Genomic DNA, 17,532 nt, shown 5'->3' on the forward strand with positions numbered 1-17,532 from the left:
TGCACTGGGCCCCTGGGGGAGTGAGAGGAGGGGAAGGGGGGTTAGCGTAGGGGTGGTGGTGGTGGTGGTATAGATAGATAGATAGATAGATAGATAGAGATATATATGAAGTATTAGTTAGAGGAGGAGGAGGAACAGAGAGAGAGAGAGAGAGAGAGAGAGAGAGAGAGAGAGAGAGAGAAGAAGGGAAAGGAAGAATGCAAAAGAAAGAAAAAAATGGAAACAAGAAGAAAATGAAGATAAAGTAAGAAAGGAAGGAAGAGGAAGGAAGGAGAGAGAAGGAGGAGGAGGAGGAAAGATTAGAAAAGGGAGAGAAGGAAGGAAGGGAGGGAAGGAGAGAGAAAGAAGGAGAGAAAAAGAAAGAAAGGAAAAATTACTAAAAGAGAGAAAGAGAGAGAGAAGGAAAAAAAATTGAAACCAGAAACGAAGAAAAATAAAATAAAAGAAAGAATTGATACTACAGTCTCTCTCTCTCTCTCTCTCTCTCTCTCTCTCTCTCTCACTTGGCATTTGTATGCGGCTCGAGTCCGATCCGTTGAGCACCGTGAAGTTATACATGGGCCAGAGTCGTTCGTAGCAGTGTTCGTGCGCCCAGATGGCCAGGTCCACCCCATACTTGTCCAGCAGCTCCTCCATGGCGTACCTGTGGGGAAGGATTGTCTCGGTAACCTCCTTGGTTTTCACAGGTTTCCTCTGGAACACGCCACACTTACACGGCAAACATCAACAAAGGAGCTCACCTTGCTGTATGCTCAAGCATTTCTTGGCTCACATGAACACAATCATGTAAGGCTTTAGAGGAGGTTATGTTAGTAGTGTTTACATGGGTAGTGTTATTTATTTAGTTAGTTTTCTATGTTTGAGCCTATGGCTGAGGTAGGCTTTCTTGGTGGGGCCTGAGGGTTGACTCCAGCCCGTTGTGGTGCAGGCAAGTGTCTATAATGGTGCCATCTTGCCTGGCTCATGCTGCCTGCCAGAGCTCATCTTTGAGCCTCTCTTTAGAGAGATAATCCAGAGTCTGGGTTGACAGGCAGTCTTCAGGGCAGCGTGGGGGTAGTCTTCAGACACTCGGCGGGGACAGAAAAATACCAGCTGATGGTCCTAACAGCCTTTGTTATCCAGGAACAGACAGTGTGCACATATAATAATGTGTGTGTGGGTGTGGACCAGGACCTTGGGTTTGGTATGGATTAGGGTTGGACCTTTAGTTTACATTATCAGGATAATGTTTTTAGACTGTGTAGTGTTGGATGGCATACTTAGCTTGGTATACGTTACAATAATTTCCTTTACAGCGGAGGAAACAGCCCAAGGGAAAAATCAAACAATAAAAGGCCACTCAGCAATGCTCCGAGGAAAGCCGACAGAAAAAGTGTCGTCACTCCACACAACACTCACGAGTGTATCAGCGGCAGAATAGCGCGTCAGGCAGTTCACTTTGGTGCAGTCGTCGTGGTCGTTGTTTGAGCAGTACATGGGACGGTGGCCGAACAGAATGATCCACGGCCTCTCCGCGCGAACCTCAGGCTGAGTGGCTTGCTATGGGGTGTGGAGGGAGGAAGGGAGAGGTGGTGATGAATGGGCTAGTGGTGTTGGTGCTGCTACTACTACTACTACTACTACTACTACTACTACTGCTACTACTACTACTACTACTTATACTATACAAATTCATACACTCTCTCTCTCTCTCTTTACCTCTCTCTTCTTCCTCTCTCACTCACACACACACACACACATACATTTTCTCTCTCTTTCTCTTCATTTCTCTCCTCTCTCTCTCTTTCTTCCTTCCTTCCTTCCTCTCACACACACACACACATACATACACACACATTCTCTCTCTCCTCCTCCCTTCCCTCCCTTTCCTCCTTACCTCCAGATCCTCAATCAGCCACTCATACTGCCTTGAGAGCGGCTTGACCCCATACTGCAGGAAATAGTAGGCCTCTGTGTTGACAGCTATGAAGTGGATCGGCCCCATGTCCCAAGAGTAGAAGAGGCTCTCCGTGTCCACATGTTTTGGCATGGTGAAGCGCGCCCGGTAGTTGCTGAAGTTGCTGTAGGTAGTAGTAGTAGTAGTAGTGGTAATAGTAGTAGTAATAGTAGTAGTAGTGGTAGGGGGTGGGTTGTAGTAGTAGAGGTTGTGGGTTGAGGAATAGTAGGGTTAACCCTTTCGTTGCTAAATCCTCGCAGCGTAACTTGCCGGTGGTGCTAAATCCCCCCTGCAAGTTCCAGTCGCATTCAAATAGTTGTAAATTTTGCAGATGGCAATACTGCCCTGCCAGCACCCCATCAAGAGATTTACTCAGAAGTTGACTCAATATGGCTGGCCGTCGCGCACGCACAAATGTATGTCTTCACAGGCAGCTCCCCCTGAACGTGCCTGTACATTCACGGGAGAGGCTTACATAACCGAATCTTATAGACCTCTCTCTCTCTCTCTCTCTCTCTCTCTCATCATTCTCTTCCTTCCTTCTTCCCTTCCTTTACACACACACACACACACACACACACACACATGCACACAGACTTACTACATCTGTTCGTGGTTCCCCGGGCAGGTCATGTAGGGCACATAGGCAGCGATGGGTTGAATCTCGCGCATAAATTCATCCCCGACCCGAGCGTTGTCCTGAAAAAGTGAGGTCAAGTTAGGTCAGGTCAAGTAAGGTCAGGTTAGGTAAGGTCAAGTTAGGTAAGGTCAAATTGGGTCAGGTAAGGTTAGGTTAAGTTAGGTCAGGTTAGGTAAGGTCAAGTAAGGTAAGGTCAAGCTAAGTTATGGATTGTTGGAGGTAGAAGAGGAGGAAGAGGAGGAGGAGAAGGAGGAAGAGAGGAAAGGAGAGAGAGAGAGAGAGAGAGAGAGAGAGAGAGAAGCAGAAAACAAGACAGAAAGAAATAGAAAAAAGAAGAAAAATAATACATAGAAAAACAAACCAGAAAAAAATAATAATAGAAAAAAAAAAAAGAGAGAGAGAGAGAGAGAGAGAGAGAGAGAGAGAGAGAGAGAGAGAGAAGAGAGAAAGAGAAAGAGAAAAAAAGAAAAACAACACATCAAAAGACAACAACAACAACAAAATAATAATAATAATAATCATTAAAAAAAAAAAAAAAAATGTCCGCTCACCGAATCCATATCGTATGCAAAATCCCCGACGTGAATCACCGCATGGTACATCCCGGCCTGCGTTTCCGCCTGTAGCCGAGCGAGGGACTGGGCGTTGGTGGCACCCATGTCGCCGTACATTGCCACGGACACGGGCCATTGCGTTCCACTCTTCCACGTCTTGAAGGTGAAGAGCTCAGACCATCCGTACTCGCTTCCACAGTGGTAGTCTGGGGGTGGAGGAGGAGGAGGTGGAGGAGGGGGTCACGTGATGGGCCGAGAAAGTCCGAGGGAAGAAATGATGAAAAAAAAAATAAAGAGAAAAATGATGAAAATGTTGAGAGTAAAAGCTGAAAATATGAGGTCAAGTTAGGTCAGGTCAGGTCATGTTGAGAGAGAGTACAGGCATTGATTTAAATGAGAGAAGAACTTAGAGAAACGTTGAAAAATGCTGGAAATCAAGAGAAATGATGGAAAAAAAATGAGAAAAATCCTGAAAATGTTGAGTAAAAGCCGAAAATGTCCATAAATGTTGCGAGAGTACGAGTTTTGATTTAAATGAGGAAAGAATTTAAAGAAACGTTGAAAAAAATGCCAGAAATTAAGAAACGGGAAAAAAAACTGAGTTAGTCAAGAATGCATTTAGACAACACAAGCTATATTTCAGCCTCCCTACAACACACACAACACACAACACAACACACAGAAGCGATGGTAGGTTAGGAGAGAAGGAGGAGGAGGAGGAGGAGGAAGAGGGGAAGGAAGAGAAATGGAAGGTTAAGGAAGGAGGAGGAGGAGGAGGGAGAGGAAGAAATAGGAGGAGGAGGAGGAGGAAGAGGAAGAGAAGGAAGCTTAGGAGAGAAGGAGGAGGAGGAGGAAGAGGGGAAGGAAGAGAAATGGAAGGTTAAGGAAGGAGGAGGAGGAGGGAGAGGAAGAAATAGGAGGAGGAGGAGGAGGAGGAGGGGAAGGAAGAGAAATGGAAAGTTAAGGAAGGAGGAGGAGGAGGGAGAGGAAGAAATAGGAGGAGGAGGAGGAGGGGAAGGAAGAGAAATGGAAAGTTAAGGAAGGAGGAGGAGGAGGGAGAGGAAGAAATAGGAGGAGGAGGGGAAGGAAGAGAAATGGAAGGTTAAGGAAGGAGGAGGAGGAGGGAGAGGAAGAAATAGGAGGAGGAGGAGGAAGAGGAAAGATAGGAGGAAGAGAAAGAATGTTGACAAAAAACTTGAAAAAAATAGTTAAAATTATGGAAATACTGACTTAACTATAGAACACATCACTACAACACACACAACACAACAGCTCAACACAACCCACAGTATCTCGTATCAGCCGTCAGGTTCCTCAAGGCCACACGATGCACCGAGATAGTCCGATGTTCCAAGCCGCCATCCCTGAACTCGCTGGCGTAACCCTCCGCCCGCTGGGTCAAGCCATCCGTTCCAAAGTTGACCACGGATGAGTTGGTGGCGTCCGGAGTCACCCAGGTCACTACGATGTCCTGGTTTGTCTCTGTAGAAATAGTAGTAGTAGTAGTAGTAGTAGTAGTAGTAGTAGTAGTAGTAGTAGTAGTAGTAGTGGTGGTGGTAGTGTTATCAGGTTATATGGACATGCACTTACATTCTCACAGTGATAAGTATGTAATGTGTGTGTGTGTGTGTGTGTGTGAATTTAGCAGGTGCATACACACACACACACACACACACACACACACACACACACACACACACACACACACATTGTTACCATGAGAACAAGAGAGAGAGAGAGAGAGAGTTTTTGTTTGTTGATTTCTGTCATTCTGTTTTATGAGTCTCTCTCTCTCTCTCTCTCTCTCTCTCACACACACACAGACAGACTCACCCCCAATAGCTATGTGGACTTGCTGTGGTTGATAGTCCACCGTCTTTTCTCCACCGAGGTTGAGATCCTGCTCCACCGACTCCGCCAAGTTAATCTCAATAGCTCTGGCGGACCCCAACACCCCTGCTAATACTGCTACTGCTATGGCTGCTGCTGCTGATGATGATAGTGGTGGTGGTGGGCGTAACTGCTTCATGGCTCAGACTGAAAGATTAAGGTAAGGGATTTTTTAGGATTTTTGGGGATTTTTGAGGGATTTTTGGATTTTTTTTTGGGGGGGGGTAGGATTTTAGGATTTTTTGGGGGGGGGATTTTTTAGGATTTTTGAGGGATTTTAGGATTTTTGTATTTTGGGGGATTTTTAGGATTTTTGTGTTTTGGGGGATTTGTGGATTGTGGATTTTTTATTTATTTTAGGGGATTTTTTGTGAGTTTTCAGGATTTTTTTATAGTTTTTTGGTTGGTAAGGTGTGTGTGTGTGTGTGTGTGTGTGTGTGTGTGTGTAGTAGCAGTAATAGTAGTAGTAGTAGGAAGAGGAGGAGGAGGAGGAGAAGGAAGAGGAGGAGGAGTTTAAGTAGTAGTGGTAGTAGCAGTAGTAGTAGTAGTAGTAGTAGTAGTAGTAGTAGGAAGAGGAGAAGTAAGAGGAGGAGGAGAGGAGTTTAAGTAGTAGTAGTAGTAGTAGTAGTAGTAGTAGTAGTAGTAGTAGTAGTAGAAGCAGAAAAAAACATAATATACTTCTTACTTTTTCATATAGACAGCTTCAAAATCATTACACCTACTACTACTACTACAACTACTACTACCACTACTACTACTACTACTACTACTACCACTACTACTACTACTACCACCACTACTACTACTACTACTACTACTACTACTACTACTACCACTACTACTACTACTACCACCACTACTACTACTACTACTACTATTACTACTACTATTACTACTACTATTACTACTACTACTTCTATACTCACGACAGCTCAGTCCCACTCACTTCAAAGGACAAGACCCAATTAGAACATAGTGCAGTTGACCTCTATTTAAAATGATAACTCAAGTGAACTATAGACTGAGAACGAAACATGTGACTTTGATAAGTGGTATACACGTCACCAAACACACACACACACGCATGCACACAAGGTCATACACATACACACACATGCACACACAAGCACACTCCCTCTCTCTCTTATCAGTTCAATACATTCGATTATTTCTTTGTTTTTCCCTGATTTCTTTTCCTATATCGTTTTTGCGCTTGAGGATGATGTAACAAGGTTTATTATGCTTCGTTGTATTGCGTTATCGTCCTTACGTCGTGTTATAGCGAAGGAAAAAGCGAAAAACGTAACTGGACTCTCTCACGCCCTTATCAAAAGTCGCCTGATACTTCTTATTATATTTCGTTTTATTTCTCTTATTTCCCGTCTCTCTTACTGACTTGCCGAATGTAATAGTGGACAAAGGTTTCGTCTTCTTCGCTGTATTGGGTTATCGTCTTTACGTTGTGTATTAACGAAGAAAATAGCGAAACACATAACACTTTTCTGTCACGCCCTTATCAAGTCTTGCCTGCCACCATCTTCACTCTGCTTCTTATATCCCCTTTTCTTTCTCTTATTTACGATGTCTCCCTTATACTTGCCGAATATAATAGTGTACAAAGGATTACTCTTCTTTGCTGTATTGGGTTATCGCCTTTACGTCGTGTATTAACGAAGAAGTCAACGAAAATTAAAACATTTATCAGCCATCCATCACACACCCTTATCAAAACTTTCCTTATATTTCCCATTATTTATCTTATTTCCAGCCTCTCCCTTATACTCACTTAATATAATAGTGTACAAAGGATTACTCTTCTTCGCTGTATCACGTCTACGTCATTTCACGGCGCCGTAAGGTCGAAAATGCGGTAAATCACACAGGAAATAACACACGTCACGTCATGTCACTCTTGTGGTTCCTTTGTTTACATCGTTGGGATTATGTCATCGAAGGAGTTGCCGATGTACGATGATTATAGTTGATTTAGCTTAATTACTGTTGATTAGTGCCTTCCACGCTCGTACACTATATCAGTAATTAAGTTTTAGATGACAAACTTAATGGGAAGCTGTAATTTGTGGGGCATAATAGCTTTTTGAGGTGGAAATATATATATAACCAGCATGTTGAGTACGAGAATATGTTTAATTTACTCTGATTTATGCTTTCCATACGTATAGAATATATTAATAATTAAGTTTTAGGTAAGAAGATTAACTAATTACCGTCATATATGGATTAATTGCTTTATTTAGGGAACAAGAAGAGGAGGAAGAAGGTGTTATGGCTGTCTCGTCCGTACTCTCACCGGTAGGTCCTTCATATTTATCGCCATTTTCTCCGCTATTAAGAGGTAACATGTCCTGATTCTTCCCATGCTGGTAGATTAGGACATGGTGAACCTGTGGACATGGGGAGGGACACGTGTGGTGAAAAAAAAAGGTGGCAGGGGCAGGACAGAATAAGGGACAGCTGATTCTTGGTTCTATAATTCTTCCATATTTATCGCCATTTTCTCCGCTATTAAGAGGTAACATGTCCTGATTCTTCCCATGCTGGTAGATTAGGACATGGTGAAGGTGTGGACATGGGGAGGGACACGGGTAGGGGGAGGAAGAGGCGTGAAGGACATGGGGGAATAAGAAACAGCTGATTTGAAGGCTTGACAGATTGCAAGGGAAGGTGAACAGCTGATTTGAAGGCTTGACAGATTGCAAGGGAAGGTGAACAGCTGATTGGTATTGCAGCCCGGGATTCGAACCCTGACAAACAGATTCATAGTCAAGGACACTTAGCCAGGCTTGTAATAGAGGTCATCAGAGGTCATGAGAAAGGGGGGAGGGCATGAGAAGGTTGTGAAGATATTAGGGATTTTTTGGGATATTTTAAGGGGGGATCCATATCTTCCCTCCTCCTCCTCCTCCTTCTTTTTCTTCTTCTTCTTCTTCTTCTCCTATTTCTGTATATCCCCCCTCCTTCTTCTCCTCCTCCTTCTTCTTCTTCTTCTTCTTCTTCTTCTATTTCTGTATATCCCCCCTTCTTCTCCTCCTCCTCCTCCTCCTCCTCCTCCTTCTTCTTCTTCTCCTTCTTCTCCTTCTTCTCCTCCTCCTTCTTCTTCTTCTTCTCCTCCTATTTCTGTATATCCCCCCTCCTTCTTCTCCTCCTCCCCCTCCTCCTCCTCCTTCCTCTTTGTCTTCTTCCTCCTCCTCCTCTCCTCTTCTTTTCTATTTCTTCTCTTCCTCTCTTTGTTTTATCTCCTCCTCCTCCTCCTTCTCTTCCTCTTCCTCCTCCTGAAACTCCTAACAGTTCTTTTCCTTTATTTCTCTCCAGCATTTCCAGAGTAACATTTCAAAGCATTTATCATCATTTTTTTTCAAGCTTCACATATATAGATTTATTTGCTATGCCGCAGAATTTCAGGTCAGACATTTTACACGTTTTTTATAATAATGATAATAATAATTTGTTGAACATACCCAACAGTGGACTCTGCCTGACCCCAGCTACAGTCGAGGTCATACAGAGGTCGGGCGGGGGTCAGGGACATGTTAAGGGCCGAAGATTGCATGGGGTAGGGTGTTATCTGCCCTTACTTGACCCGGTCTCAAAATTCTATAGGTCAGGACCGGACAGGATGCTTAATCGACAGTGTGTGACCCCCTCCTAGTGCTCCCATAAACATACCTAATAGTTTTTCAATGTTTTAGTTTAACATTTTTATTTAGCATTTTTCTAAGGTATTTAGCTGAACAAAGACACTGATTTGATACCATTCCCTCTCTGCTATGTTGTATTTTACTTTCTCTCTCTCTCATAATGCTATTTCCTTCCCTTACAGTGTCTCAGGGGTCTCAATTTAATAAGGACACTCTCTTGCAGGCGTGGGTGTGACTGTTCTCTGAGGGGCTTGTTTCCGCGACCCTAGGCAAGAAAACGACGATAGGGGAGAGCTCGGACAAGTGACGAGGCTGCCTGTAACCTGCATCTACACTCAGAGGAAGAGGATGGACTGAGGGATATCGTTAGGGGCCAGCTCGGACAAGTATAGATGCTGTCTGTAACCTGGATCTACACACCATGGAAGAGAACGGACTGATGGGGGTGTCGATGGGGTGGGGTAGGGGTGAGCTTAGACTAGTGACGATGATGCCTGTAACCTGTATCTACACTCCGAGGAAGATGGACTGAAGGGTGTCGATAGGGTGGGGTAGTTTAGGTTAGTTTCCTCTCCATTTTTTACTTCCATCTTCTTTCTGTTGTTATGCTTTGTTCTCCTCCTTCTTCTTCTTCTTCTTCTGTTACCCCTCTTCTTCTTCTTCTTCTGTTACCTCTCCTCTTCTTCCTCCTCCTCCTTCTTCTTCTTCTGTTACCTCTCCTCTTCCTCCTCCTCCTCCTCCTCCTCCTTCTTCTTCTGTTACCTCTCCTCTTCTTCCTCCTCCTCCTCCTCCTTCTTCTGTTACCTCTCCTCTTCTTCCTCCTCCTCCTCCTCCTCTTCTTGCATTTTCCTTCTTCCTCTTCCTTATATTATCATTCCCTTCTTCTCCTTCCTCTTCTTAATCATTCATCTTCCCTTCATCCTCCTCCTCCTTCCTCCTCTCTTAGCTAACCAACTTTATTTTACTTTATTATTTCAGGTCAAACAATACATTTTTATTAGTAAGGAGGTCAATAATTAACAGTTCTTTTTACTAACTTTATTTATATTTCAACTCAGACATTGGTAAGGAGTACAATGGATATATTTCTTTAGTAACCTCCACCAGCTTAAAATTGTTCCTCGGCTTCAGACCAAGCTTTGCCTGGAGAGAGAGAGAGAGGGAGAGAGATTGGAGGAAAGGGAGGAATTGGAGAGAGAGAGAGGGAGGGAAGGGGAGGAATTCAAGTTGGACATCACCCATAGATTCCCCGCTCCAGAAGTCAGCTTAGATAGGGATTCGCAGTGACTTCAAGCTTACTATAGAGAGGTTCAGATACCTTCAGCTTACTATAGAGATCTGAGGTTACTAAGCTTGCTATAGAGAGGTACGGAGTGACTTTCATAAGCTTACCAGTGGACTTGAGACCTATGTGTGAGACCTATGTGTGAGGGGCAGAGAAAGAGAGAGAGAATTATATATATATATATATATATATATATATATATATATATATATATATATATATATATATATATATATATATATATATATATATATATATATATATATATATATATATATATATATATAGTTGATTATTTGTTGATTTGACTATGTGTTTGAAATGATAATATATATTTGTATGAAGAGATATCAGTTGTTTTTTTATATACCTCCTCCTCCTATATTTCTTGCTCTCCTCCTCCTCTCATTTTTTCTTCCTCCTCCTCCTCCTCCTCTTCATTTCCCATCCTTTGGCTTCTTCTTCCTCTTGCGCTGTGGCTTCTTCAACATCTTCCTCATTTTGTAGTGCTGCCAAGCCCGCTGGATGGTGCGGGCGGCGTGCCAAGTGAACTCAGCCTGAGAGAACGGGAAAGACTGACTGACACAGAACTGGGCAGAGGTTGAGGTCAGACTGATACTGGAGGAACAGATAAGGGAATGGTCAAGGAAGGGACAGCTTGTGATATGGGTGGAGGGAAAGGCAGAGGAAGGGCTGTACCCGTGACGGCGACGGAACCATCTATAGTCGACTGTGCCCATTAAGGGCGAATTTGTTCAGAGAAGGACAGCTTGTGATATGGGTGAAGGGAATGGCCGAGGAAGGGACAGCTTGTGATATGGGTGAAGGGAATGGCCGAGGAAGGGACAGCTTGTGATATGGGTGAAGGGAATGGCCGAGGAAGGGACAGCTTGTGATATGGGTGAAGGGAATGTTTATGAAGGGACAGATAGCATATGGTGGGCGGAGAGAGAGGGACAGCTGTGATATGGGTGAAGAAGGCGGCCGAGAAGGGACAACTTTAAGATATAAAGCCTGTATGGGAATGGCCTATATTGAATTTTGTGTTAATAGTATTTTAATTTCTCTTTCTCTTCCAATCTTTCTCTTTATATTTCATTCTCTTTAACACTTTCTAACCATATATAGATCTCTCTCTCTCCCTCTCTCTCTCTCTCCCTCTCTCTCTCTCTCCTCTCTCTCCCTCACCTGCATGGCTGCCAATCTTTCCTCCTCCTGCCTCTGTTTCTCCTCCAAAATCGCCCGGTACCTCGCCTCCACAACACTTAGATGGGCCTGAAAGCACAAAGGATATATTAGAGGTTTGTTAAAGGTTAAGGAAGTATATTAAGCTATCTATTAAGAGCTATTTGCATGTGTAAATTAATCTAATAAGACTCTACAGGAAGGAAAGGAGATCTGAAACCACAAAGGATATATTGAAGGTTTGTTAAAGGTTAAGGAAGTATATTTAGCTATCTATTAAGAGCTATTTGCATGTATAACTTAATCTAATAAGACTCTGTAGGAAGGAAAGGAGGAGGAGGAGATGGAGGAAGGAAAGAGAGAAGGAGGAATATTTGAGAAAGTGGAGAAGAGGTTTAAGTGGAACGGAGTAAGAAAGGAAGGCGTTGGAAAGGAAAGGAAGAGAAAGAGAATGTAGTATCACAAGACAGAATGAAGGAAGAGAGGAAATATGAAGAAAGAGAGAGAAGGAAGGAAGGAAGGAAGAAAAGGAAGGAAGGAAGAAAAGGAAGGAAGGAAGAAAGGAAGAAAAGGAAGGAAGGAAGAAAAGAAAGAAAATCAAATCGCAAAGAAAGGAAAGGAACAAAAAATACCCACACACACACACACACACAGACCCTTCCCATCCTCCCCCCCACCCCCCCCCCCCACCGTCTCAGACTCAAGCTTGGCGGTGAGGTCTCGGTGCTGGTCTCGGAGGCTGTCCAGCTCGGTCTGAAGGCAGCTCATGGTCCTGTCGTATCTACGGATGACCCGCTGCATGTCTGCCTCCAACCCCTGCCTGAGAGAGAGAGAGAGAGAGAGAGAGAGAGGGGGGGAGGGAGGGAAGGATTTTTGTTTATTTTTTGGTTATATTTTGATTTTTTTCTCTCTCTTATGCATGACTTTCTTCTTCTCCTTCTTTTTCTTCCTCCTCCTCCTCCTCCTCCTCTTCCTTCTTCTTCTTTTCCTCTTAAATTACTCTTTCTTCTCCTCTTCCTCCTCCCCTTCTTCATATCTCTATTGCTAACTTCTCTTCCTCCTCCTCCTCCTCCTTCCTCCTCTTAACCTAACCCCAAACATCAGAACTCCTCCTCTTCCTCCTCCTCCTGGTTACCTCCTTTCCCTGCTGAGTGCCTCCTCCTGACAGTGCCTGCTTGCCTGCTGCCGCTGTGCCTCCCTGCTGGCTGCTAGACCTGCCCTCAGCTCCTCAAGACTGCTTTCGCTCTGAGCTCGGACCTCATCACACTCTGCCCTCGCCTCACGCCTGGAGAGAGAGAGAGAGATATTGGAGGAAAGGGAGGAATGGAGAGAAAGGAGAGAGGGATTTGAGGGAGAGAAGAGGTGAAGGAAGGTGAGGGATTGGAGAGAAAGGAGGAGCGATGGAGGGAGGGAGAGAGAGAGAGACTGGAGGAAAGGGAGGCATTGGAGAGAAAGAAGGGAGGGTTGGAAAGAAGGAGGAGGAGGAGGAGGAGGAGAGAGAGAGAGAGAGAGAGAGAGAGAGAGAGAGAAGGCAAAAACAGAAGAAATAGCTAAACTTAACCAACTGAAACACACACGCACACACACACACACACACACACACACACACACACACACACACACACACACCTGCACTTCCTGACCGCCTGTGAGCCCTGTGCGTCCAGCTGTCTTAGGGTGTCACTGAGGTTCGCCAAGACAGTCTCCCGACAGCTCAGCTCGGACTCGCGCTGTCGCTGTGCCTCCGCCAACTGGAACTCCACGGCCTCCACATTCTCCCCGGAGGCCTGGAAGAGAGTGCAAATTAGTAAAGAGAAAGGAGAGCCACTCACCTGGCTCTGGTAACTTAAAATACAGTGCCACTTGCTATATACAACAGTGCCACTTACTACACACAGCTCTGGCGGCTTACATAGGTGTACGTGGCACTCAATATATTTCTTGATCTTGACAATAATGTGCAGGGCACCGGTGCAGGTCTGTAACACATATGCTGCATGCACAAGCTTGGCTCTCTCAAGTGACACCTGATATAGACAGCTTGCAAGGAGTGCCATGATATAAACATCACTGGTAACTTATGAAACAGTGCCCCACAACTCTAAGCAAGCACTTCTCCTTTGTACACAAGTCCCATCACCTTACACTGAAGGCAATGGTGATCTACACAACAGTGGCGCCAGTGTGCTCACAGCTGCTAACTCGGGCAGTTTTGGGTCTGGAGGGCATCATGGGTTCAGGCACACCTATGGGAGTTTTTTTAAATAAGGACATTTAGGGGCATTTTGAGGCTGATACAGAAAACACTGGGGGCTGCAGCCACCCAGCCCCCACAGCAATTACAGACCTAATTCCGTGCACTTGTACGGCCCTGGCAGTGATGGGCGGGGCAGCTGTGACCCACGGGCCACGGCCCTGTCACACGGGTGTGGCGCGGGCTGTGGCGGTGCTCACCTCACCACCACCACACTCACCACGGTGCTCCCTAACGCCACTGACACACACCAGCACCCATCACAACCCTCACCCACTACTCACTGCCACTACTCTACAGCTACAACACTCACACCTAATGCCTCTAACGCCACACACACACACACACACTCACGCCGGCACACCTCACAGCACGGAGACTTGACAGACCCGCCGCGCCGCACCGCACAGCTGATCGGGGCGGTGGCCAGCTGATGGGGGCGTGACGCGGCGACGTGCCCTGTGACCCCCTGGACCCAACACACACCACTGCTGAGTACTGCTGACTACTGCTGATTACTGCCCTTACCACCCACGCCCATCACCCATCTTCGTTATTCCATTTATCACTTATCATCACCATCTATATGTATCACTCAACACCAACGCCTAATACACGTACACTTCATCACCACCATCACCGCTAAACTATCACATACCATCACCACCATCATCATCACCACCCATCTACTTCACCACCAGTATATACCCATTTAGTTTGTCACTCCATCATCACCGCGTACTCAACACCAGTGCTCATATACGGCTTTCATCACCACCAATTAACACCGCTAAACTATTATATCATCACCACCATCATCATCACCACCCACACCACCACCACTTAAAACTCTATCATGCAGTCAGTCATGTATCATCACCACGATCATACATCACCACCAGGATCCCCCAACACCACTTCAGCACTTCCATCATCACCAATCACCACCACCTCACCACTTAAACTCTATCACCCATCACTTACTTAGTCTGTCATCTCACCACTACTACGATCATTCATCACCACCAACATCCTTCATCACCACTTCATCACCACTCACCCCATCAGATCCCGCTCGTCTTGCCAGCTGGGAGGCGTAGAGATATTGCAAGGTTGGGCTGAAGTAAAGTCTATGGTGAATGACAGGTCGTAGACTCGTTAAGACCCCGACAAGGCTGTTAACTGGAAGAGGAGGAGGAGGAGGAGGTTAGGAATTAAGAGGAGGAAGAGGAGGAGAGGCTGTAACTGGAAGAGGAAGAGGAAAATAAGGTTTGGAAGAGGAGGAGGAGGGGGAGAGGCTGTTAACTGGAAGAGGAAGAAGAAATGGTTAGGAAGAAGAGGAGGAGGAGGAGGAGGGGGAGAGGCTGTTAACTGGAAGAGGAAGAGGAGGAGGAGGAGGAGGAGGAGGAGGCTGCTAACTGAAGGAAGAAGAGAGAAGAGCACTAGAAAGAAGAGGAAGAAAGAAAATAAAGAATAAACGAGAAAGAAAGAATTAAGGAGGGAAGGGAAACGAAGAAGAGGAGGAGGAGAAGATCGAAGAAGAGGAGGAGGAGGAGGAGAAGAGGAGGAAGAAGGAAGACTAGGAAAAGAAGAAGGAAATGAGAAATGAAAATAAAGAGAAAAAATGAGGAAAAAAGCAGAGAGAGAGAGAGAGAGAGAGAATCTAAGATCGAAAAAGAAAGAAAAAAGAAAATTAATATATAGAGTATCGGATTCTAAGTCAAAGAGGATTGGAACACAAGTAACACCATTTAAGTAGAATTTGGAGGATTTACAGGTGCGCGCGGCCCCTGTGGTCAACTCCGTCACCTCAATCCTTACCCTTGTCATAGCCAGGCGTAGGATAGGCGCTCCTTGGGTCCTGTAGGCGCGCTGAGAGGTCCTTGGAGTCCTCAACGAGACGGTCAACGATCCTCATGACAGCTGCTCGCCTCCTGCAGAAGAAGAAGAAGGAGAAGAAGAAGAAGATGAAGAAGAGAGAGAGAGAGAGAGAGAGAGAGAGAGAGAGAGAGAGAGAGAGAGAGAGAGAGAGAGAGAGAGAGAGAGACGTCACATACCTGGCTATTTCGGAGTCCTGCGGTTCGTCCTTAGCGAGCGGCATCTTGTATTGGACCTGTAACAAAATATAATGGGAGAAAAAAATCAATTAGTCACCCTCTCCTTCCTCTTCTGTAGCGATTTTCTCCCTCTTCCTCTCCTTCTCTCCCTTCCTCCAGCTAATATAATGTGCCTAGGACCTTCATCTACCTGTATGTGTGTTGGCAAGGTCTAAATTTGTGTAGTTACGGAGAAATAAGGAAAAATATACAGTGATTCACAAGCCGTTTGACTCTACCTCCCCGCCATCCTCTCTCTCGTCTCGTGTCTATTTCCTCTTCTTATTTCGTTCTTTTCTCCCTCTTCCTCTCCTTCTCTCCCTCCCTCCAGCTAATATAATGTTCCTAGTACTTTCATCTACCTGTATGTCTGTTGGCAAGTTCTAAATTTGTGTAGTTACGGAGAAATAAGGAAAAATATACAGTTATTCACAAGCCATCTGAAACTCCCTCGCCATTTCCTCTCTCGGCTTCGCTTCCTCCTCTTCTCTCGCTGTTTTCTCCCTCTTCCTCTCCTTCTCTCCCTCCCTCCAGCTTACATAATGTGCCTAGTACCTTCATCTACCTGTATGTTCGTTGGCAAGGTCTAAATTTGTGGAGTTACGAAGAAATTAGCGAAAATAACTCACCTTCCAGCGTCCACCTGTCAACACGCACCACCTGTTCTCTCCCTCTCTCTCTCTCTCCCGGTCACAGGTTCCGAGCGTTGCCATGGTTACGAGGACGCTCTCTCTAATAATTATAATACATTGTTATTATTATTATTATTATTTATTCTTTCAAACAAAATATATATTATGATTTATGTGTAATATATTAGTAACAACCTTGACTACTACTACTACTACTACTTCTACTACTACTACTACTACTACTACTACTACTACTGCTACTACTGCTACAACAACAACAACAACAACAACAACTACTACTACTACTACTACTACTTCTACTACTACTACTACTACTACTACTACTACTACTACTACTACTGCTACAACAACAACAACAACAACAACAACTACTACTACTACTACTACTACTACTACTGCTACAACAACAACAACAACAACAACAACTACTACTACTACTACTACTACTACTACTTTTAACTTATTATTAACCACCTGAGGCCTATTAAATATATATCATAATTATCTAACTTATGTGTCAGAAATTACATTGTTAAGTGGTAGAATTTCCTAATAAATTTGTATATATATTAAGTCCTATGCATATATTAGGTAACATATTTAATTATCTATCTCGTCTGTGTTAATAATATCTTAAGTAATGCATTAAGTGATATTTTTACAGGTAGGAAAGAGTGATTGTGACATTAATGGATATAAAAATAGATATTAACCTTAGTAATTTATATATTTCCTCTTAATTAAAACTATATGTATGTGTGATGACGGATTTTATGATGAGTTCAAAGTCCTTCACCAAAATCATCATCACCATTTCATTTTCAACACCACTGTCATCACCAGTTTCTTTTTTTTTCATCGATCAACTTATCACCATTATTTTTCATCACCAAAATCATCACCATTTCATTTTCAACACCAGTCATCACCACCATTTCATTTTCAACACCACTGTCATCACCAGTTTCTTTTTTTTTCATCACTCAATTTATCACCATTATTTTTCATCACCAAAATCATCACCACCATTTCATTTTCAACACCAGTCATCACCACCATTTCATTTCCAACACCGCTGTCATCACCACTTCAATTTTCATCACCAAAATCATCATCACCATTTCATTTTCAACACCAGTCATCACCACTTCAATTTTCACCACCATTTTTCATCACCAAAATCATCACCACCATTTCATTTCCAACACCGCTGTCATCACCACTTCCTTTTTCCGTCACTCAAATCATCACCACTTCAATTTTCATCACCACCACCTTTTCATCACCAAAATCATCACAACCACTTCGCTCGTTTCAATGCACTTTTGTGTGTGTGTGTGTGTGTGTGTGTGTGTGTTCTCTCTCTCTCTCTCTCTTTTT

At 44.2% G+C, this 17,532-nt stretch overlaps 1 protein-coding gene and 1 long non-coding RNA gene across 2 annotated transcripts in view; one reads left to right on the plus strand and one right to left on the minus strand.

Annotated features, from left to right (window-relative positions):
• The window catches only part of LOC126995982 (acid phosphatase type 7-like), a 10,276-nt gene extending 3,317 nt beyond the window's left edge, over nucleotides 1-6,959 (minus strand). Inside the window, 10 exon segments of the mRNA XM_050855936.1 lie at nucleotides 1-12; nucleotides 504-528; nucleotides 531-660; nucleotides 1,414-1,539; nucleotides 1,877-2,060; nucleotides 2,538-2,635; nucleotides 3,128-3,336; nucleotides 4,418-4,612; nucleotides 4,964-5,167; nucleotides 6,807-6,959. The exon segment at nucleotides 1-12 is cut by the window's left edge and continues 157 nt beyond it. Of these exon segments, the coding sequence (XP_050711893.1) occupies nucleotides 1-12; nucleotides 504-528; nucleotides 531-660; nucleotides 1,414-1,539; nucleotides 1,877-2,060; nucleotides 2,538-2,635; nucleotides 3,128-3,336; nucleotides 4,418-4,612; nucleotides 4,964-5,159 (1,175 nt within the window). The 5' untranslated portion in view covers nucleotides 5,160-5,167; nucleotides 6,807-6,959.
• LOC126995987 (uncharacterized) lies at nucleotides 3,343-4,411 on the plus strand. The gene is made up of 3 exons (XR_007750860.1): nucleotides 3,343-3,882; nucleotides 4,010-4,163; nucleotides 4,232-4,411. It is a non-coding gene; the product is annotated as an uncharacterized LOC126995987 (long non-coding RNA).
• Nucleotides 6,960-17,532: the final 10,573 nt, after the last annotated feature.

Source organism: Eriocheir sinensis, chromosome 1 (genome assembly GCF_024679095.1).
Source record: "Eriocheir sinensis breed Jianghai 21 chromosome 1, ASM2467909v1, whole genome shotgun sequence".
In the NCBI taxonomy this organism is placed as follows: Eukaryota; Metazoa; Arthropoda; class Malacostraca; order Decapoda; family Varunidae; genus Eriocheir; species Eriocheir sinensis.